Source organism: Meles meles, chromosome 11, assembly GCF_922984935.1.
Source record: "Meles meles chromosome 11, mMelMel3.1 paternal haplotype, whole genome shotgun sequence".
Classification (NCBI taxonomy): Eukaryota; Metazoa; Chordata; class Mammalia; order Carnivora; family Mustelidae; genus Meles; species Meles meles.
This window is the reverse complement of record NC_060076.1, coordinates 49123163-49145138: the sequence shown is the minus strand read 5'-3', so window position 1 is coordinate 49145138 and position 21976 is coordinate 49123163. Positions and strand designations below refer to the sequence as shown.

The 21976-nt window shown below is 41.5% G+C and overlaps 1 protein-coding gene across 2 annotated transcripts in view; it reads left to right on the top strand.

The window, feature by feature from the left end:
• FOCAD (focadhesin) overlaps positions 1-21976 on the top strand; it is a 301972-nt gene that overhangs the window by 251073 nt on the left and 28923 nt on the right. For both annotated transcript variants that reach the window (XM_046023020.1, XM_046023019.1), the window contains exons 29-35: positions 5420-5567; positions 7478-7597; positions 9488-9610; positions 10079-10156; positions 10846-10917; positions 12267-12369; positions 14774-14854. In XM_046023020.1, the coding sequence (XP_045878976.1) occupies positions 5420-5567; positions 7478-7597; positions 9488-9610; positions 10079-10156; positions 10846-10917; positions 12267-12369; positions 14774-14854 (725 nt within the window). The remainder of the gene's footprint in view (positions 1-5419; positions 5568-7477; positions 7598-9487; positions 9611-10078; positions 10157-10845; positions 10918-12266; positions 12370-14773; positions 14855-21976) is intronic.

Below are 21976 nucleotides of genomic sequence, written 5' to 3'. Positions count from 1 at the left end.
AGAGCCAGATGCGGGACTTGGTCCCAGGACTCAGGGATCATGACCTGAGCCGAAGGCAGAGGCTTAACCCACTGAGCCACCCAGGTGCCCCCACTAACTTTTTATATTGAGAGGATTCTTATTTCTTCATTATTCTTCCTTGATTCTAGAAACAGGTTTGTTTTTGTTTTGGTTTTTTTTTTTAAATATTTTATTTATTTGACAGAGAGAGAGGTCACAAGTAGGCAGAGAGATAGGCAGAGAGAGAGGGAGAAACAGGCTCCCCGCTTGAGCAGAGAGCCCGACGTGGGGCTTGATCCCAGGACCGTGAGATCATGACCCGAGCCGAAGGCAGAGGCTTAAACCTCTGAGCCACCCAGGCGCCCCTATTCTTCCTTGATTCTTACCTCCGTAATGATCGGCTGTGCTTAGGAGAGGAAAGGGTGAGCCCAGATCGGGACTAAACCTGGAGAATTAAGTAGAATAGGGTCATCAGAAATTTCCTGTCCCTTTAGGGAAGTCTTGCCTGTCTCTCAGAACTCAGTTAAAAGCCCAGATCCTTCAAGAAACTCTCCAACTTTTCAAACTCCCATTCTTTCTACAGTTCATGAAGTTTAGTATTTTGTTGTTCCTAATGCTTTGTAGCTTGAAGCGCTTAGTTAACTGTCTCTGGTTTCAGTTCAACTAATACCACATGGCTGTGTACTGCGCTAGGCATTTTCACATCCGTTTCTCCTGTCATTCAGCCCCAATGACAATCTAAATATTGATACTAAAACAGGAACAGTCATCGCTTTGGTTTACAGATTAAGAAAATGACTGTCACACAGGAGACTGGTTCAAGGTCACACAAATAGCAGCTTGGGGAGAAGCCTAGGTTGTCTGCCGTCAAAGCCATGTTTCTGTCTCTTATATAGTTTGGTGGGGAGAGTGCATTTCAGTAGAATGAAAGCTGTTTGCTGACAATATGGTGTTTACTACTTTTTTTTTTTTAAGATTTTATTTATTTACTTGACAGACAGAGGTCACAAGTAGGCAGAGAGGCAGGCAGAGAGAAGGAGAGAGAGAGAGAGGAGGAGGAAGCAGGCTCCCCGCTGAGCAGAGAGCCCAATGTGGGGCTGGATCCCAGGACCCTGGGACCATGACCCGAGCTGAAGGCAAAGGCTTTAACCCACTAAGCTACCTAGGCGCCCCTGTTTACCACTTTTTTTGACATGTGGGTGTATCTCACTATTAAAAAGAGAGAGAGACACACACACACACACACCCCATACCAAACCACACCAGAGACCACCACCTTCCCCCGACCCCCCAGGCATAAAGTATTCCCCTGTCTAATGAGATTCAGGAGTCTTGGGCAGTCTACTCTCAAGTGAAATAGTGGAAGCATTACCAGGAGGTAGTTAATAGACCTGGGAGCTTGCTGCCTCAAGTGATAGAATTCACCCAGAGTAAATTCACCACGCTTCCGTGATTTAATAGACATGTCCCTGCTGAGAGGACCCAGCACCTGGGCTGGTAGGGGGGAGGGTGGCCTATCACTTACATTCTGCTGCCATCTAGTGGTACCTATTGTGCCATTGCAGTCCTCTCAGCCTTAACTAGTCCTGCCATCCATCAATGACCTGAGTGCTGGTTAATTGCTATTGAGCTTTTACAAATACGATAACATCTGTATAGCACTCTGTAAAGGGCAAAGCGCTATACAAATGTTAACTGTTATTAGAACTAATTATTAGACGGCGTCCTACTTAATCTGCAGGGTTGTCCACAATAAAGTCAGGAATTGAAGATTCATATCTGATTAATTTTAGAAACAATTTATCATTATATCTCAGTTGATATAGCAACCCACAGAGCAGAATTGCACAGCTTTTCTTTTCGCCAGTGATATTTTAATATACTTAGATAAGAGATTCAAAGAATAGGGCATATAATTTTAAAACTCACATTTTCTTTGTCATTTGTTAGTATTCTTTGAGATTCATGTTAGTAATTCCAAAACCCGAAATGTATACCTAATATTATCATTTTTTTAATTTCATCCCTCTGAGACACCACCATGAACTCCTTTTTGTTTTCAGTGGAGAGAAAGATGTAGAAGCTACTTCTGCCCAAGCTATTCGTGGTTTAGAGCTGGCAAACATATCAGAGGGGAGCTAAGATGAGGTAAACGTCTAGCAGTGCTGACCTAAGCACCTCGAGGAATCTTTAAGACTTAGGACCAAAAAAAAAAAAAAAAAAAAAAAAAAAAAAAAAAAAAAAAATTTAAAATATAGACCTCTTGGAAATCAGAAGAAAATATCAGGAATAAAGCTTCAGGACTATCTTCTTGGAGCATGCTGGAAAAATGAGACGGAGTAGGAGTTTAGAAGGTCAATAGACACATACATCCTAGCGTATTTATATTGGCACACGTCTGTCCATAGTTAGATTGTATGTTTACATATGACAACAGTCACTGACCATTGTAGCAATAGAATAGAATCACTAGTGAATGATAACCTTGCCCAGGAATAATTATGCTATGATAATATTAGGTAAATGTGAACTAGGAACCGGGATGTCTTTTTCTAAGCCTTTGTGCTTGCATGCCTTGGGATAGTAAAAGATAAGTTTTAGTCCAGGAGATAAAGATTTTTGCCTACCCAGGATAGCCCCCCAAAAGCCAGACTAGGATTCCTGCTACTTAATGAGAAAGATGAACCCTGAAACTTAAGTGATCTTTGAGAGGTCTCCTTTTCCTGCATGAAATCTATTTATTTATTTGACAGAGAGAGAGAGAGATCACAGGTAGGCAGAGAGGCAGGCAGAGAGAGAGAGAGGAGGAAGCAGGCTCCTTGCCAAGCAGAGAGCTGGATGCGGGACTCAATCCCAGGACCCTGAAATCATGACCTGAGCTGAAGGCAGAGGCTTAACCCACTGAGCCACCCAGGCGCCCCTCCCGCATGAAATCAGACACTCCTCTTTCTTAAATTAGTCTGGCAAGAAATGGAAATTCAATCTTGGATAATATATTCAGTGTATTTTAGCATTGGTAAATTTTGCCTCAACCTGAATAGAAGAATCCAGTCTTGTTTTTCTGTTTTACTTGTAGATCTTCTCTCTACTTTGGACTCTCTTAAAAAACCCTGTATTGGGTCTGTTCTCCAGCATTCAATATTGACCAAACTCTGTCCCTGTCAAAGCAGCATATAGCAGTGAGGGAAAATCAGAAAACATACCCAGCCTCGTGGAGCTTCCAGACTAGTGGAAGACATGAGCAGAAATCAAATTGTCCTTCAAATAATCCTCATCAGAATTTATAATTAAGGGATGCCTGGGTGGCTCAGTTGGTTAAGCATCTGCCTTCAGCTCAGGTCACAGTCCCAGGGTGCTGGGATGGAGCCTTGTTTGGCTCCCTGCTCAGAGGGGAGTCTGCTTCTCCCTCTCTCTCTGCTCCTCCCCACCTCGCTCATTCTCTCTCTAGCTCTCAAATAGATAAATAAAATCTTTATTTAAAAAATAGAAATTTAAAATAAGTAAAATCTTTTTAAAAAATTGAAATTGATAATTAAAATTGTCTGAATTAAATTAGTATGGGGCATTATGGGAGAGTCCCAAAGAGTTTCCCTGCTGGGCCAGGGAAGGTGTCCCTGAGGAAGTAACATTTGAAATCTTAATCAAAAGTAGCAGTTAAATAGTCAAGAGGGAGCAAAAGTCAAATTTTTCAAAGTATTAATCACATTTTGTCTAGCTATATCTTTGGTTCTAATTTTGTCAATTTTTAAATGAGCCAGTATAGAAAAAGCCAAAAAAAAAAAAAAAAAAAAAAAAAGACCTTCCCTGTAGATTCCAAATGGAAACAAAGATTTTAAATCCCATACTAAAGAAGAGCGCCTTTTCTCTTTCAGAAACGTGATTGGTCTCTAAAGTGTGCCGTGTTCAGGTGGTAGGCGCTGATTTAACTGGTTGGAAGTGCATTATGCTAGTGGAGCTTGTTGTTAAGTTCCTGTAAGCGGGAACAGCAGTTCTGCCTGGCTAATGATGGATTATTACTGCAGTAGCTTCTTTACAAAGGATTTCCTAATGCCAGATAGTTACACAATAGAAGCGAGAAAAACAGGCTGGAGATATGGTGCCTTCTCACAGGCATTTCATCAGGGCATCCCAACGGGGCCCTGAGAGGGGCCCAGGGCTTGGCAGATGGAGCAGAAGGCTGGGAATCAGAAGCCTCTATCTCCTGGCCATGCTCTGCTGGAAATTCTCCATATGACCTTGAACAAATCTTGTAGCCTCTCTGCCCTTTTGGGTGTCTCTTATCTGTTGTGGATGCTTCTTTTGCAGGAGGTGTTTGAGGGAAGGAGCTAACATATTCAGGAAACGATGTGAAGGTTCTTGACGCCATCCAAGGGGATAGATACTATAGACGTGTAAAGTAACATAACTTAAGGGCACTGAAATACATTATTGGAGAAATGCCCTGGAATGGCATCTTCAGCGCCAGATACCATGCCAGGCAAGCCAAACCAGAGTTGAGATGATTTCTGAAAAACAGTTCAGCATTTTCTCAGTTCAAAACACAACAATGATGACAGAAACTTTTTTTTTTAAGTAGAAAATCACCCTACAGCTGCATTATCTTATCATTCTAACTAGAAGTTTTCTGGGAGATCCCCTTTTTTTTTCCTTAAATGGATATGTATTCTTTCCCAAGAACTGGGGCACAAAGCCTAAGATTCCAATTGAATTGTCACATGGGGTAACTTTTGACAAGGCTGTCATTTGTCCCTTTTCTCTTCTGACCCAGTGGTACTCTGAGGGATCAGAGGGGAGAAGAGGATTAATGTCATTGTGCGCAGACAAATAACACGGTTTCTTTAAGAAATTCCACTTGTGGAAGTTGACTAGGAAACATGAAGCACTTAGCAGTACCCCATCATCATGGCTTGCGACGTGTCCCCCCTGTCATTAGTCAGCTGTCCTCAGCGCATATTCTGAAATGGAGTCTTTTCTCTGGTGCAGTTCATTGTAGCGCCGTCTACCTGCGGACATGGGGGGTTGGGTTCGAGGACCACAGAGCTTCTCTCAGTGCAGGGATAGAGCTGGTTTGACTTGACTTTTTATTCATCGTCCTACCTCACCATAGAGCTTAAGTCAAATCTATTTCATATTTTCGTCTGTTCTTCCCCAGTGTGTCCACAGCACTAACATGGGCCAGAGACACCTGTTCTGATAGAAAGTTTTCCGTTTAAGGTGGGGAGGGGCAGTGGGTGTGCCTGTGGTGGTTCATGGGACACACTTATATACCAGGCAGCAGACTGAGAATCCAGCCATCTCATCTCAGGTCCAAGAGCATTATAAACTCCCGTGATGAGTGAAGAGCGGTAACGTGGATTTCTGGTGATTTTTAACAGTTGTTTTTTTTTTTGTTTGTTTTTTTTTTTTTTTTGCATCCAAGCACGGGCTGTATATTGGGAGTTGGACTTGTTCTGTCTCTCATGAGCCACAGCAGCCAGACAGAGTCCCGAGTTCACGTGGCAGCATCACTTCGGAAGCTCTCGACATACCTAGATGACAGTGGGAGCCAAAGCAGAACATTTCAGGAGGTAGGAGTGGGAGGTTACCGCTTTCTTCCCTTTATTGTTTCATGTTTTCCCATGGCCATTGATTTTCTACTTCTCATATTTTGGTAACACTGAAATTAAATTCTTCCTCAGTTTCAACTGGGATAAGGAGAAGAATTGGAGTGGCAAACAACCTATATTAGATCATAAGATTTTCAAACTGTGCAGCTGTTTAAATCAACTCAGACTTAAATGTGGCCTTTAAGATAAGAGCCTTTAGTGAATGCAAAAAACAAAGTCAGCAACTCTAGAAGGCACTTTCTAAGAGATGCGATTTCCAGAGGAAGGTTCAATGGAGATTTTTAGAATTACGCTCAAGCCAAATGTAACTTTAAAAGATGGCCAGGAGTAAGTTTAAGAAACTGTGGATCGAAAAAGGCATTTGATTTTTTTTTTCTTTTCTTTTTTTTTTTTAATGTCAGCTAGCATGAAAAGTCATTGAGGAAATTCCCTTTACCACACTTAATGAAAAGATTTTTCTGTTACGGTGCAAAAATACACAGAATTGTGGATCCTGGGACACAGCTTTTGTGTGTCAACCGCGTTCAGAGTGAACGTCTGAGGTGTGTGTCTCTGTCCAGGTGAAGCTGGGCGGCCTGGGCTCTGTCTTCGGGAGGACCCAGGGATGACCTTTTGGCCTGGCCAGATTCTCTGTCTCATTAGAGCAGATTCTGTTTTCTCCGGGCCTGCCCACGAGCTATTGATGGGCACATAATGGCTGCTGTGTTCCCCTGCTCGGCTCCTCTGCTTTCAGCAATAGGACTTGTTGAATCGGTGAATTTCTTTGGGGCACAGAGGGTTGAAGTTTTGTTCTGCTACGTGCACCACATTTCCATTTTTAAAGCAGTTGCAGAGCACAGTTGAAAAGGACGTATCTTTTTAAGCAAAGGGAGAAAATTTTGCCACCGAGGGGCAGTTCAGTTAATAAATGAAAGTGGGGTTTTTAGCACTGATGCCTCGGTCTGCCTTGATGTTTTGATTTATGAAGCCTTGAGCAGGCGGTTTGGTTTTTTCCCCTCCCCTCTGATGTTTTATTATCCAATTTCTACCTTAGAAACAGCTTCCTTTTTTCATGCTGCTGTATCAACCAGGGTTGGAGTTGAACATTTCCACTTTGCCTTAACAGCATCTTTGTGAAGGAGGGCTTCATGAAGAAAGTGTGAGGTAGCAGGGAGGGGATGACTAGCCAGGATTTGCAGAAATCGGGGCTCAAGTCGATTGAGTGATTTGCCCGAAGTTTCTTAGCCTGTCAGTGGTCAGTGTGGGATGTACACCTGTGTGGGCCGTCTTGACTCCCAGCATTCTCTTTTACTTATAATTTGCTCATTTATTCATCTTTTCATGTATTAATGAGCACACCGGTACTCTGAGGTAAGGAATATTACGTCTATTTTACACAATTTATGTAACTCTAAATCCTGCATGCCTGGCCGCTATGCCCCACTCCTAAGAGGGAATCTTAATGCAGCCATGGGTCATATCTTTGAATTTCCTCTCCAGCTTGGCCTTGGATCAGAGCACATGGCTATTAGTAACATTCGCTGGTGATGAAAATCTAGCCTCTGCTGTCGATAGATTGTGTTCTGACATGAGATGGCGAGAGAACTTTCTGATTTTGAGTCTAAAGACCTGGGCTTGAGTCTTGCCTCTGTCACTGGCAAGCTGTATGTAGTCGGGCCTCAACATCCGTATGTGTTAAGTGGGAATTCTGACCCGCATCTCACACCATTGTGAGGACATGTCAGGCGTCGAAGCAGTGCCTGGTCTGTGGTAGGCATACTGGAATCCAGTCCTCATCCTGGGGAGAAGTTGGACAGAACACTGATGTCCACTAAATCGTGTTCTTTTGTTTTCCCTCACGAAGAAACCTCTCCTGCTGTCTCTTCTTCTAGGTCCTTGCCTATACCCTCAGCTGTGTATGTACCTCAGCATTCAGTACCGGGATCGTTGAGGCTGCGGAGGCTGAAGATATCATGAACAAGCTTCGGATGTTGGTAGAAAACAACCAACAGGTTGGAATGTGTGCCCTGATTACTCCTCTATTTGGGTGTCATGTTGCTGCTGAGTCCTAATCTTGACTGACTCTGATTAGACTATTATCTGGATGTTTTCATGCACAGAACTGAGGAACTACTTCTTTTTTTTTTTTTTTTTTTTTTTAAGATTAAAAAAAAATTTTACTTGAGAGAGTGTACACAAGTGGTGGGGGAGGGGCAGAGGAAGAGGGAGAAGCAGACTTTCCGCTGAGCAGGGAGCCCCATGCGGGGCTCGATCCCAGGACTCCGGGATCATGACCTCATCCGAAGGCAGATGCTTAACTGACTGAGCCACCGAGGCATCCTCAGAACTGAGAAGCTTCTGACTTTTCTCACTACCATAGCCAACGGTCACAGATGTCTTTTCTCTTGCCTTATACTTTATCTTCTGTAGATACTTCTTTTTCTTTGTCAGAGGGAGTATGAAAAGCTTTTCTCTCCCTCCACCGGTATTTATAAAATCTTGAAACATGTGGCTAGGGAATGTAAGGCTAGTGACAATGGTTTGCAAAGATATGAATACTTGATGGACTCTGATGGGTCAAACCTCTGCAAATTCAAAGCAGAGAATGTCTGCTCGTGACTGAATATGCATGGGATAATTTAAATACCTGCAAATTACTTTAAAGACCTTTAAAATGTTCCCTCTGAAATATTATTCAGCCTTAAAAAGGAAGGAAATTCAGACACACACTACAACATGGATGGATCTTGAGGACATGATGCTAAGTGAAATGGAACAATCACAAAAAGACAAATACTGTATGATTCTATTAATAGGAAGTCCTTGCAATGGTCAGAAGCTTAGAGACGGAAAGTAGAAAGGTGGTTGTCAAGGGCTTCGGGAGGGAGGATGGGAAGATATTGTTTAAGGGGTATAAGGTTTGCGTTTGCGAGACGAAAGAGTTCTGGGGATGGGTTGTGGTGATGTTGCACAGCAGTATGAATGTATTTAACGCCGCTGAAAAGTGGGGAAGGTGGCAAATTGTATGTTATGTATATTTTATATTTTATGACAGTTTCACTGAAAAGTATGTTCCCTCTGATTACACATGTTATAAAATTGCCCCATCTGGACTTTTTTTTTTAGATTTCTCCACAAAGCCTCAATATTGGCCATGGTGGATTATTGCAGGATTCACTGGTTATTAGCTAATATTGTATTGTAGTGTTACTAGTTTATGGATGTGTGACTGCTCACTTAAATTCAAAATAGGCTTTGCAACACCAAGATGTGGAAGTTTGCATATGCTGTGCTCATTATGGGACTTTTTCTCCTCTTGTTTGGGAATTGACTAATCTTGCATGATCTGCTTCAGTATTTTCACCCTTTAATTCCTTCTGAAAATTTGGATCATTGGAATCAAGTCTTGTAATGGTCCAGTATATTTTCCTAAAATAAACCGTTCACTGCAGGTGAATTCCTTGGTCTGCAATTTCTGTTGCAAACCAAAGTCTTGATTTTTTTTTTTTAAAGATATTTTCAGTTGCTGGGAGATAAGATAGATATATGTTTGTTTTTTTTAAGATTTTATTTATTTGTCGGAGAGCCCAAACAAGGGGAGCCGCAGGCAGAGAGAGAAGCAGGCTCCCCACTTAGCAAGGAGCCTGATGTGGTCCTTGATCCCAGAACCCTGGGATCATGACCTGAGCCGAAGGCAGACACTTAACTGACTGAGCTACCCAGGTGTCCCCAAAGTCTTGATTAAAAAAAAGAAAAATTCTGCAAATCACTGATTTTCAGATGGCAAAAGAACCTATCAGTAGGAAAGGGAACCCCTCGAAGTGCTTAGATGCTGTCTGTAAAATTCTGTGCCATCTGTGCTCTTCTTTTCTTAACGCTTTGTTTTTATTTATTTATAACAGACTTCAGGTTTTGCCCTGGCGTTGGGAAACCTGGTTCATGGTTTGTCTGTGTGCGGACATGGAAAAGCTGAGGACTTGGGCCACAGACTGCTCCCTGCCTGGATCAGAACTGTTGTAGCGCAGGTAGGAGGGCATGTCCTAGCATGTGATTTTACATTTTTATAATGGAAAAAAAGAGCAACTTTATTGAACCATTTATAGGTGCTGCTAAGATATATAGCCTAACAGTAAAAGAACAGGCAATTTCAAACGAAAGGGACATAGGAACTTTAAATCTCTTGTAAATAATACATCCTATCAACCATTATAGCTTTGTTTTTTTTTTAAACAGGCTACTTTCTTAGTGTTTTAACTTTCAAACAGCATTGTGGATTTGAAAATACAGAACAAGAAGAAGCCACCTCTGATCGAATAACTTCAGCCTATTACTGTATTCAAGTTGGCTGCCATTTTTGGTTTGCTCATGCAGGCTACGTTGACCCTACAAGTGTAGTATCATTTTGACCAGGGTTTCTCTAGAATATAATAAGTTTTATAGGATCCAAACCCCAGGATTGTTTGCCTCTTGACATACCGATGTTTTGTTTTCAGGGCACTCCCACAATGCTTTGTTTGGCGGCGCTTCATGGCATGGTAGCCTTGGTAGGCTCTGAAGGGGACGTAATGCAGGTAAAAAAAAAACAAAAAAACAAAGCATAAATGGAGAAATATATATGTGTGCATGGCCACAGCAAGAGGAGAGCACCGAGTGTCTCAGTTTGCCAAGGACAAACATATGAGCATGTACGAGAATACATGCTCGTAGTAATGGTTATTCTGGGCTTTTCAGTGCCTTGATATATAGAAAATTCCTCTTGGGGGAGCATTCCCCTTTAGAGGTATGTTCCTTCTTTTATCTAGTTCGTAAGAACTGAACATAATCAGGCTACGTACTTTCCACAAAGTTCCCTGCCCAAGAAATGACTGAATTGTAAGAAATTTCAGAAGTTGTCCGTAAGAACCTCCCATTTTGTATCTGTCATGTTTAAGTTTATATCTAGGTAGTTGTTTCACTTTTAAATGTTTCCCACAGTGGACATATGTATGTTCCAGTTTGCAAGTAATGCTAAGGAGCACCTGTGTTCACACAGTGAAGGCCCTTCAGCGAGTGCCGCTCACTGCACTGAACTCGTGTTAGGAAATCGGTGATAAATACGGCACGGGCCCTGCCCTCAAGGAGTCCACGGCTTTTGTTTATGAAATGTAAGGGCGTAGAGATAGATGATACCATAGCTTAGAAGATGATAGCTCATCCACTGGGAATGTCATTATTTACTTTTTGGGGGTATTGGGGAAGATATTTCTCCTTTTTCTTTCAGCTAAAGTCAGAAGCCATCCAGTCCTCTCATTTTCAAGCCCGACTCAATGAAGTCATTAAAACTGTAACTCAGGTGAGAAGAGGCATTTAAAATTCTTGGATGGGAAAACAGATAATCCGCCCCCCCCCCCCCCGCTTTTTGAGACAGAGAGTGAGAGAGAGAGAGCATGTAAGTGTGTGTGAGCAGTTAGAGGGACAGTGGGAGGGGGAGAGAATCTTAAGCAGGCTCCATGCCCATTGTGGAGCCTGATGCAGGGCTTGATCTCATGACCTGAGTTGAAAACAAGAGTTGGACACTTAACTGACTGAGCCACCTAGGTGCCCCTCAGTACTTCTTTTTATTGCCTTTCTCTTTCCTGGTACCAGCTGTTTTCCTTGAAAAATGAGGAGACCCCTGGTTATTCACATTCAGTCCAAGCAGCACTTGAGAGTGGCTTATGGCCCCACATTCACCAACAAACATGCACTGCCTCTGGGAAAAAAGCTGGCATTTTGGAGTTAACTGAAGTTGGCTTGGTTTCCTTTAAAAATGAAAATCTGACCCTGGAAGGGATGTTAGAACCTCAGGACAGAGGTTAGACCCTCAGGTCAGAGTAAAATGGAAGGTGATCAAAGGGCAGGACAGATATCTAAGAATAGTTGAGAAGTGCTAGTTCAGATGTCACCGATAAAAAGTGTTCATAATAATTGGTCCACTTTCAAGTATTCTTATTTGCTTTGCACAATTGATACTCTTACTACATATAGAACTTTGTAGATGGTCTTTTCATTTAGCATACTTTTTTCTTTGTGTAAAAACAGCTCATTATTACATCTACCACATAAACAAGTTTTAGTAATTCATGCTTCGAGAAGGAAACATAAATCTCTGAACAGAAGAAACTCTCTTTTGCATGTAGGAATGTGATTCTCAGAAAAAGAGTTATACCAAAATTTAAGTGGCTATAACTTGGGAGAAAAATCTATAAATGAAGACTTATTTAAGAAAATCTATGAGTGATAAAGCAATAATAGAACATTACTTAAAGAAGAAAACAAAATAATATCTTCTTGCATTTTTAGAGGTATTTTATTCTTAAATATCTAACACCCTTTTTTAAAATTACTTTTTGGATTTTTTCCCCTTTTTTATAAAAAAAAATTCCTTTGAGACCAGTCAGACTCATTGAAACTGGAGACAGTGTGTACTACCTTCTGTCATGATTGATTGATTCATCCATTCATTTCTTCAGCAACAATCCTTGATCACCTGTGTGTCCAGGGTTTAGTATACTGGACACGTGATATTATGTCTTGTCAGAGAACTTGTCATTAGCAGACAAGCCACCACCTCATAAAAGATAAATGATTTCCTCTGAGTGACCTTATGTTAAACAGAGTTTGGATCTTGTCCAATTGAACTGTTAACGCTTTCATCCATAGGTCATCAGTGTGTCTGGGGTGATTGGTCTTCAATCAAATGCTCTCTGGCTTCTAGGACATCTTCATCTGTCTACTCTGTCCTCAAGTCAGAGCAGAACCTCTGGTAAGATCAGAATCTTAGAATACTGGGGCTGGCAGGAGGGATTGCTGCGGGGGCTGTGTACTTGGTTAAGAGCATTAACCTTTGCAACCACTGTAAGTGGTGGGTGTTACCATTCCTCTCCCTCTTTTACGTCAGAAGAAGGAGAGGCTGTGGAGAGCCTTCCTGACTTGCCCAAATACCATCACTCTTTAATGTCAGAAGAAGAGGGGCTTGGAGAACCTTCCTGACTTGCCCAGGGTCACGTGGCTGCAGGTGGTGGACACACAGTTGAACTCACCTCTGTCAGCCCCCAAAGCCCATGCTCTTTTCATCCTTCCTCCCTGCCTCCCTCAGAGAACAGATTATGCTGTCTAACCCCATATTTCACAAATGAAGACACTGAGGCTTAGAAAGATGACATGACTTACATGCGCAGTTAGTTTAGCGACAAATCCAGAAAGTAGGAATAGGTCCTTCAAGTGCAGAAGAGAGTTCTTTTTATTTTCCTAGATGGCATTATAGTTTGTGTAATACTCGTATTTCATTAAAAGTCTCTTCCTATATGACTGGATTCCTTTGGACCCCTGCTTTTTTGTTTTGTTTTGTTTTGTTTTGTTTTGTTTTTGATGGAGAGAGATCACAAGTAGGCAGAGAGAGAGAGGAGGAAGCAGGGTCCCCACTGAGCAGAGAGCCAATGCGGGACTCAATCCCAGGACCGTGAGATCATGACCTGAGCTGAAGGCAGAGGCTTAACCTTACCCTGAGCCACCCAGGCTTCGCAGGCCTCTGCTTTTAAGAAAAGAATGGAATACATGCTTTTAAAGATATGCACATACTTGGCATTGAAATTAAAATTCTAGGTCTTACCATCACAAGGCCTTTTCTGTTTCCACATTTTTAATAAAAAGCAATAAAAAATATTTGCAATTCTCACATGCTTAATTTAAGTTTGTACTTAAAGATTTTCTGCAGAAGCCTTCCCTGTAATACATAGGGACCTGAATCTGCTCCTTGCTCTTTACAGAATTTTGACCCACTGGCTCTCTTGGACCCAGGCCAGAGAGGTTAGGTACCAAAGATTTCTCATTAAAACCTAGTTTCACATATGCCCTGACAGGTAGTCCAGAGATAGCATCACCATGAACATGTAGTACCATAATTACTGTTCCCCTCACTTTCAAACACTCCATAGCTAGGGAAATAGGACATTGTTCCACAGCATTCCCAACATAATGAACTTGAGACAGCTGGCAGTTGTCGTGTTAAAATGGGAAAATGGGGGGCACCTGCGTGGCTCAGTGGGTTAAGCCTCTGCCTTAGGCTCAGGTCATGATCTCAGGGTCCTGGGATTGAGCCCCGCATCGGGCTCTCTGCTCAACGGAGAGCCTGCTTCCCCCCTCTCTCTCTGCCTGCCTCTCTGCCTACTTGTGATCTCTCTCTCTGTCAAGTGGGTGGACAAAATCTTTAAAAAAATAAAATAAAATGGGAAAAAGGAAAAAAAAAAACAAACCACCAAACTTAGTCATAGAGGAATCCTTAAGTAATGCTAGTTTGGAAGGGCAGTGGGCTCCTAAAGTAAGATTCTGGTAAATTAGCAAGCTGATGTCAGGCTTTTTCTTTTTTACATAGATTTTTAATCATTGTGCTCTGGGTTACATGATCGGCCCCACATGTACTCAAGTCAGATGGTCGTGAACCGTCTCATACCAGGTTCATTGGAACAGAATGATTGTTATGTCTGGAAAAGTACAGCTCCTTGTTTCTGTTGGAATTTTCCAGCTGAGCCATTTGTTGTGGCAAAAAGCATCTCATGAAGCAGTTCTGGGGGACTGGGGAGGAAAAGAATTTTAGGAAACTCCCCAGACTTGCCTCACCTCCGTGTCACTGCCTCGGTGTTCCAGGTCAGCAGGCAGACCTGGTGATCTGGACATGCTGGTCACTGAGAGGTCCCCGCCTTCTGAAGTAACAGGCCAGCTGCTGTTATTACTGATTGTGGCATTTCTCTGGTTCATCAGTCTGGCTCGGGATGTCCTCAAGTCGCCCCTAGAATGGTGGTCTCAGCCTAGAGGCCAGCGGACTCCTTGCAGACACCGAAGGTCGCCAGACTGGGGCGTATTGATGTGACAGCGTGGAAAGGACTTTTTTTTTTTTAAACCACTTCAGTGAAGTTTCAGTCCCCTGTGATTTTGCAGAATCTACTAGATTTACCACAATTTTAGCTTTGCTTGCATAGCCTAAGTGATTCCTTCAAGGCCAGTCACTTAATCTAATAGAATTAGTTGCCACCATGGAGTGTTGTGCTAGATTAATGGTGTAAACATCCCTGCTTTGTCTCTCGGTTGATATGGCAGCAGGAGATCATTATCTTTCCTTCATTAGTCCTGCCAAGTTCACTGGTTAATTTGATCATTTTCTGTCTCCACAGTTCCTACTGACTATAGCTATTTGCCTGAGAGCAGTTTTATTAGAGCGGCCGTTGGCTTCTTCGTCACAGGAGGGAAAAAAGGCAAGTGAGCACATTTCTTGAATGCTATCATTCTTCTTACATGTTAGGTTTGGGTGCCCCAAGCTTCCTTCTGTAGGATTAAACCATAATCAGTATGAAGGAGAGAATATTCCCATCTGCTAGACCATCTTTGCGGTAGAAATGACCACAAGGCCAACACACTATGTCTTCTCTTGGAATCATTGTATCTGACCTTGGGAGTGGCGGGGTGGGGGGGGGTGGTCAGGGGGATCTGTGAAGACCTTAGTTTTTTTTCAAAAAGTATGAGCACGCATTTCTTTTCTTCTTCTTCTTCTTTTTTTTTTTTTTAAGATTTTATTTATTTATTTGACAGATAGAGATCACAAGTAGGGAGAGAGGCAAGCAGAGAGAGAGAGAGAGAGAGGAGGAAGCAGGCTCCCCGCCAAGCGGAGAGCCCGATGCGGGGCTCAATCCCAGGACCCTGGGACCATGACCCGAGCGAAAGGCAGAGGCTTTAACCCACTGAGCCACCCAGGCGCCCCCATTTCTTTTCTTCTTAATGTTGAGTGGGTATTGACCATAAAAGAGAAAATGCAGCTGAGACCTGACTTGGAAGTAAGTCTTCTCCCTGGACCTCGAATGATGGCTCTCTGTTGTTGGAGTCACTGGCTCTAGTTCTTAATTGTATCTTGTGTTCTTTTTCTCCGCAAACATTTGTCCCTGTGGGATTCTTTGTTGCAGCCACCCACATTAGAGCACAAGCAACCTGAAGACAGATGGACTCGCCTTTCATTTTTAACTGGAGTCCGAATAATGCCGTAGAAGTTTTTAAATAAATGCTCTCTACTGATACACATCGACTATTCAGCGATGTGAGGGCAAAATGTATCCCTCTTGAGAATTTGATAGCTCAGGAAATAGTTTCATTCATATAATATTCTTTCATTGATAGTTGTTCGTTTATTTATTGCCTGGCATGGTTGGGTCGATCTGGGCAAATCCAGTGCCTGCATTATGATAAGACCATCCCAGTTTGGGGAGGAGTTTTTAAACAAATTAAACTGAAGAAATCTGGAGAACTCAGATTTAATTAATGAAGGTCGTAAAAGAATAAAATCTTACTCTTGGAAGGGATGTTAAAGGTCATGTCATCTGATTTCCCATTGAATACAGTAATCCCTGCAGCTTCCAGATTATAAACTAGTTTCAGAGTTTGGAGATGAACTCCTTTAGTTCCTAGAGTTCTTGAAACTGTAGTATTATTTTAGGGTCATGAGTTAGCATGACTGCTTTTACATACCCTCAGTAAAAATGGATCTATAGTTATGTCATTGTTGTACATAATATAGTTATATATTAAATGTGTAGTATATTACATGTAATATAGAGCTGATTGTTTATAGTGTCATAAATGAAGTCTATTTATGGTAGTATCATAGGAGAGATGTCTTCATTAGTAAATTGAACTTAAGGAGCATCTAAAATTTCCATAGCCAGGATAATTTTAGGAATATATATTCTGTTCCTTTTTTTTTTTTAGTTTGCTCATTGATATCTTACAAAAATTTTAAATGATGACAATGTGAGTTATTTCCATGAGAAATAAAATAAAAATTCTTCAGACAAAAGAAAAGATACTTTTTCTTTTCCAGTGAATAAAATGTAATGTGGACTCCCCAGATCCCTATTTCTTGGCAGACATGAATGTTCTCCGAATCCTGTGGGAAATTCAGGATTTCATGTTGGTTAAACATAACATTTTTATGATTACATAGTCATGGCACAACAGGAAATGTTCTGCTCTAGAATTGAAAAATCAGGTGGAGCTGGCCTCAGTGACGTTACTTGCAATCTTCCCGAAAGCTGTTTTAAGACAGATAAATGAAGTATTAAAAATGCCATATTACCCATCAGATTTTTGGCATTTTCAGGTTGTGGGAGAGGGCTGCCTTCTTGTCAGGTTTGCTGACTAGATTCAGAGGAAAATCTATTCAGCCTTACACATTACTAATGATGACCCCAGAGGAGTGGGGGCCGTGGGAGGCTGACCTCCGCCTCCGAAGCCCATTTACAAAAACAAAACCAGACCCTGCTCTGTGGGTCTAAATGGAATGGCCGAATGCGGAGGTGTGCATGCAAACGAGTGTTTTCTTCTTCAATATGCCCAGCTCATTTGAATTTTAATAACTCCCTTCTGAAGCAGCTTTTGAGTTTAAATGTCTGGATGTCACTCACTAGAGCCCAGTGGGGCTGCTGATAGGAAGGATGACGACGTTGGTGAGCTCTTTTGAGGAAGAAATGGCTTTAGAGAATAAAAATCATGCGCGGCCTAGGCAGAAGAGAGGAGACTTGAGGTGTGGGATGGCTTCACTGCCTCTCTGTGCTGCTTCCTAACTCATGAGCGGAAGAAAAATATGGTGAGTTATCCTGGATCCACATTTACGCCAGGACGAGCTAGAGGATCATCAGGCTTAGCCAATCAGATTTGAGATAGAGGATGCATGGCTCTGGTGTCTAATGCTTATGGCTTTACTCCCCCTTGGATCCACATTTTAATATTCTGATGATAGAACACACAAGACGTTCAGAACATCCATTCCTTCACACAGGCCAAATCTGAAAATCCGACAGATGAAAATCTTTCTAGTTTTTAAAGACTGCAGTTAATAGCTTTGAATATAACTGGTTTTTTGCTCTGCCCCGACATTCTCCTTTCTTCCCTGATAACCATGACCTCTAATGGCAGATGTCATCAACATCATCATTATTTATTCCCATGGACATTTCTTCACAATGCTATTAACATATTAAAATATGCTCAGAATCTGTCTCTTCCTATGATGGAATTATTTTTTTTTTCCCCTTAAGAGACTCTCAATTTTGACCCTTAGTTTAGCTTCTTTTCTATTCATTTATTCTTTTTTTCTGAACTTTGTTTTTCCTCAGCTTCATAGCCATACTCAGATTTCATCAAGATTATATCTGTTTCTTTCATAAAACATTTAAAGGGGATCAACAGCACTAAATAAAAGCAATGGTTCACTTTTGGTGCTAACACCAGGTATTTCTTCTACCTAATGGCTAAGGATTATTTTTTCTTCCCATTCTGTTGCTGGGGAATGTGACTAGCTTTCCAAGCTTGTGTTTTTCTGTTAAGCTTTAAAGTTCACAGAAGTATTATTTGAGGAAAGTGTATTTAAATCCTTGTACTACGGGGCGCCTGGGTGGCTCAGTGGTTTAGGCCACTGCCTTCGGCTCAGGTCATGGTCTCAGGGTCCTGGGATCGAGTCCCGCATCGGGCTCTCTGCTCGGCAGGGAGCCTGCTTCCCTCTCACTCTCTCTGCTTGCCTCTCTGCCTACTTGTGATCTCTCTCTGTCAAATAAATAAATAAAATCTTTTAAAAAAATAAATAAAAAAAAATAAATCCTTGTACTAAAATCTCCTTGAATAGCATTTCCTTCTTGATCCGAATTCATTGGTCACTGATGCATGTGGGTAAGTGCTGGACTCTTGAATAAACTATGGGTAGGTATATTCTTCATTGGTCATTTTGGACAATTAGCATGAGATGTGTTTATTGGTGAGTGTAGTCAAAGGAAGCAGGATTAGTGAAGTCTGAGTGTAGAATAAACGATACGGGAAAGCTGTCCCGTTTTTCTGGTAAAATTATGAAGTCGGTTGCTGAATTGTGTTAAAGTATTTTAATTTAGTAATAGTTTACCTATACAAAGCTTTTGACAAGTGTTACTAGAAAGGAATACTTATATATTATACTAAGTTCAAAAATGGTTTCAGTCTCCTGTAATCTCACCACCCAGAGATAGCCGCATAGATATTACAACACAGGTCCTTCTAGATGTGTGTGTGTATTAGATGATACTGAATCATAAAATTTCTTTTATTTTGTTGCCTGGTTTTTAAAAACTTAACAACTTTTCATGTAAGTGGACATAATCACTCATCTCCTCCAAAAGAAGGTTTGGGGTAAAATACAAAAAGAATCCTTAACATCGCTTCCTAGACATTTGTTAATGAGATATGTTTTGGGAGTATTTGATGGCTATTTTTGGTTATAAATACCATGAAAAATATTCAAAAGGAAAAAAGTCACCAATTATCCCATGACTTTCAACTGCTATTGTCGTTCTTTTTTTTTAAGATTTTATTTATTTTTTTGACAGACGGAGATCACAAGTAGGCAGAGAGGCAGGGAAAGAGAGGGGGGAAGCAGGCTCCCCGCAGAGCAGAGAGCCAGACTTGGGGCTCGATCCCAGGACCTGGGACCATGACCTGAGCCAAAGGCAGAGGCTTTAACCCACTGAGCCACCCAGGTGCCCCTATCGTCATTTTAAAAAATACTCTCTTTAATTAGTTGCTTTTACGCACATGCAGTTTTTACATATTTCCAAATATACATATACTTTGAATATTTTATTATCATTTCCCTACCTTTCATTATATCTCCATAGTTATCATTTTTTAATGATGGTAGAATATTCCATCAACTTGATGGATCATAATTTAGCCATTTTTCTATGCGTCATTTAAAAAATTTCCATTATAGGGAACATCTCTGTGCATGTAGCTTTTGCTTTTCTGCATATAGGTTTCCTCAAGATACATTCTCAATAGCTTATAATTGGCAAAAGGATTTGGTGATGCTGGGGATGGCTTGGCCTCATTGTTCTTCGAAAAGATTGTACAGGTTTTGGTACCTCAGCCCTGGGTGCATCTGAAAAGCAGTATATTTTTGAGGTAAAAGGCGTGAGAGTCAGGCTGCCGTGGTTCCTGCCCCACTGACACCACAGGTAGGCTATGTAATTTCAGACAAGCTGCTTAAGTCCCGAAGCCTCAGTTGCTTCTTAAAGTGGAGAAAATAACTGAATCTTCTTTATAGAGTTTTGGAAAAAATTATGAGTCACTTTATGTCACAGTACTTAGAAAACAAAGTAAGAAACCCTTTCTAGCTATCATTTTACAAAGCAAACCAACATACAGATAAACAGGTGATTACAATAAAAATCCATCAGGTATAAAATGATACCGTAACACTGCTTTAATTTACATTTCATTGCCAGAAGGAACGAACACTTTTGCATGTTTTTACTATTCGAGAAGTTTACTTTTATTTATTTATTTATTTTTTTAAAGATTTATTTATTTATTTGACAGACAGATCACAAGTAGGCAGAGAGGCAGGCAGAGAGTCAGGCAGAGAGAGAGAGAGAGGAGGAAGCAGGCTCCCTGCCGCGCAGAGAGCCCGATGCGGGGCTCGATCCCAGGACCCTGAGATCATGACCTGAGCCGAAGGCAGAGGCTTTAACCCACTGAGCCACCCAGGCACTCCTCGAAAAGTTTATTTTTAAATTAAATTTTAGACCACTTTTTTTTTTTAATCCAATTACTTTGTTTTGAAGTAAGCTGTACACCCAAAGTGGGGCTGTGGGGCTTGAACTCACAGCCATGAGATCGAGAGTAGTACACGCTACTGACTGAGCCAGCCAGGCACCTCCAAGATTTGAACATTTTTTCCTCTTACTTTTTGTTTTGAAATGATTCCAAAAAAAGTGAAAATAGCCAGAGAACCCTATTCAAGTTTCACTGACCATCCAAGTGATATCTTTAGCAGAGAACAAATTTAATCCAGAATGTCACACTGCGCTTACATGTCCTATCTCTTCAGTCTCCTTCAATCTGGAACAATTCCTCAGTCGTTCTTCACCTTTCAAGACTTGAACATGCTTTTTGGTTCTTTGTTTTTCGTTTTTTGGGAGGTTTTGGTGGTTTTTTTATTTTTGGGGTTTTTTTTTGAGAGAGCGTGAATGGGGGTAGGGAAGAGCAGAGGGAAATAGAGATTTTTTAAAAAATTTATTTATTTTTTTCAGCGTAACAGTATTCATTGTTTTTGCACAACACCCAGTGCTCCATGCAATACGTGCCCTCCCTATTACCCACCACCTGGTTCCCCCAACCTCCCACCCCCGCCCCGAGATTTTTTTTTTTTAAGATTAATTTTTTTTTTTATTTTAGAGAGAATCCTCAAGCAGTCTCCCTGCTGAGCAGGGAGCTGGACATGGGTCTTGATCCCACACAAAAATTGTATTTCATGTAGTTATTTGCTATTCTATTATTCATTATTTCAACTTTCATATTGTTCCATATTTAATCAGTGAGAACCTCTTTAAATTGGCTTTGTGTCCTTTTGACATGACCCCATCGTTCTGTGAGTACATTGTTTCACTGCGGCCCAAGAAGACTTGCTAGGCTCATCTCGTATTATCCTCAGCTCTGTAACAGCCACGTAGCTCAGCTTCCTTTTAGTGGGGACTGATACTTCGAAAAAAAGATCTGGGTACAAATTCTTCTTGTTCCTGAGGTGATCACTGCCCCCAGGCTCTCTCAGTGAACAGTTGTTAGGAAATAGACACACACACCCTCTCTCTGTCACTCTCATATCTATATTCATTTCTGTATCTCACTATATACATTGAAAGTCACTAGTTTATACCAATATCTCTAATTCCAGTTCAACACCACAGGGTTCATTGTACTTTTCCCCTCTTTTTATATTTGTAACTCTCTTCCCTGAGAGAGAGAAACCGGCTCCATTTTTCTCCATATATCTCCTCATTTGTGGAGTCCCCCTGTATGCAAACAATCTGCTGTCCCCACTGGGCCACAGCCCTGTGGAAGCCACCTTCCCCTCTTGGGTCCTGATCCCCAATGGGCAGCCACCCTGCTTGGGAGCCTTCCTGGTGCAAAGGGGTCTGGGGATGTTATTGTAGTGATAAATTCTGAATGTTGTTGACGTGCTTCTACAGAACATCCTACCAAGTCTGAGTATCTGACCTCTCAGAACAGCTGTTTCTAACTACTGTCTGGATTTAGAGTAGTTTCTGGCAGGGGCGAAGCATCTCCTCGTCTCTGCAACTAAGCCATGCTGTTATTATCTCTACCTGTGTGTTCTGAGGACTTGGTCTAGAAAAGTCCTAGTGACCCCTTCCATCTTGGTTTAAATATCCTTTCCTCATTCGGTGTTTCCAGACTAGTCTGGATTTCTTATGTTACATTTTCCAGTGTTTCTCACAGTACTTGACATAGGAGTAGTTATTTTCTTAATTATTTCTGGCTCTTTATTTAAAGTCTCTCTTTCCCATTGG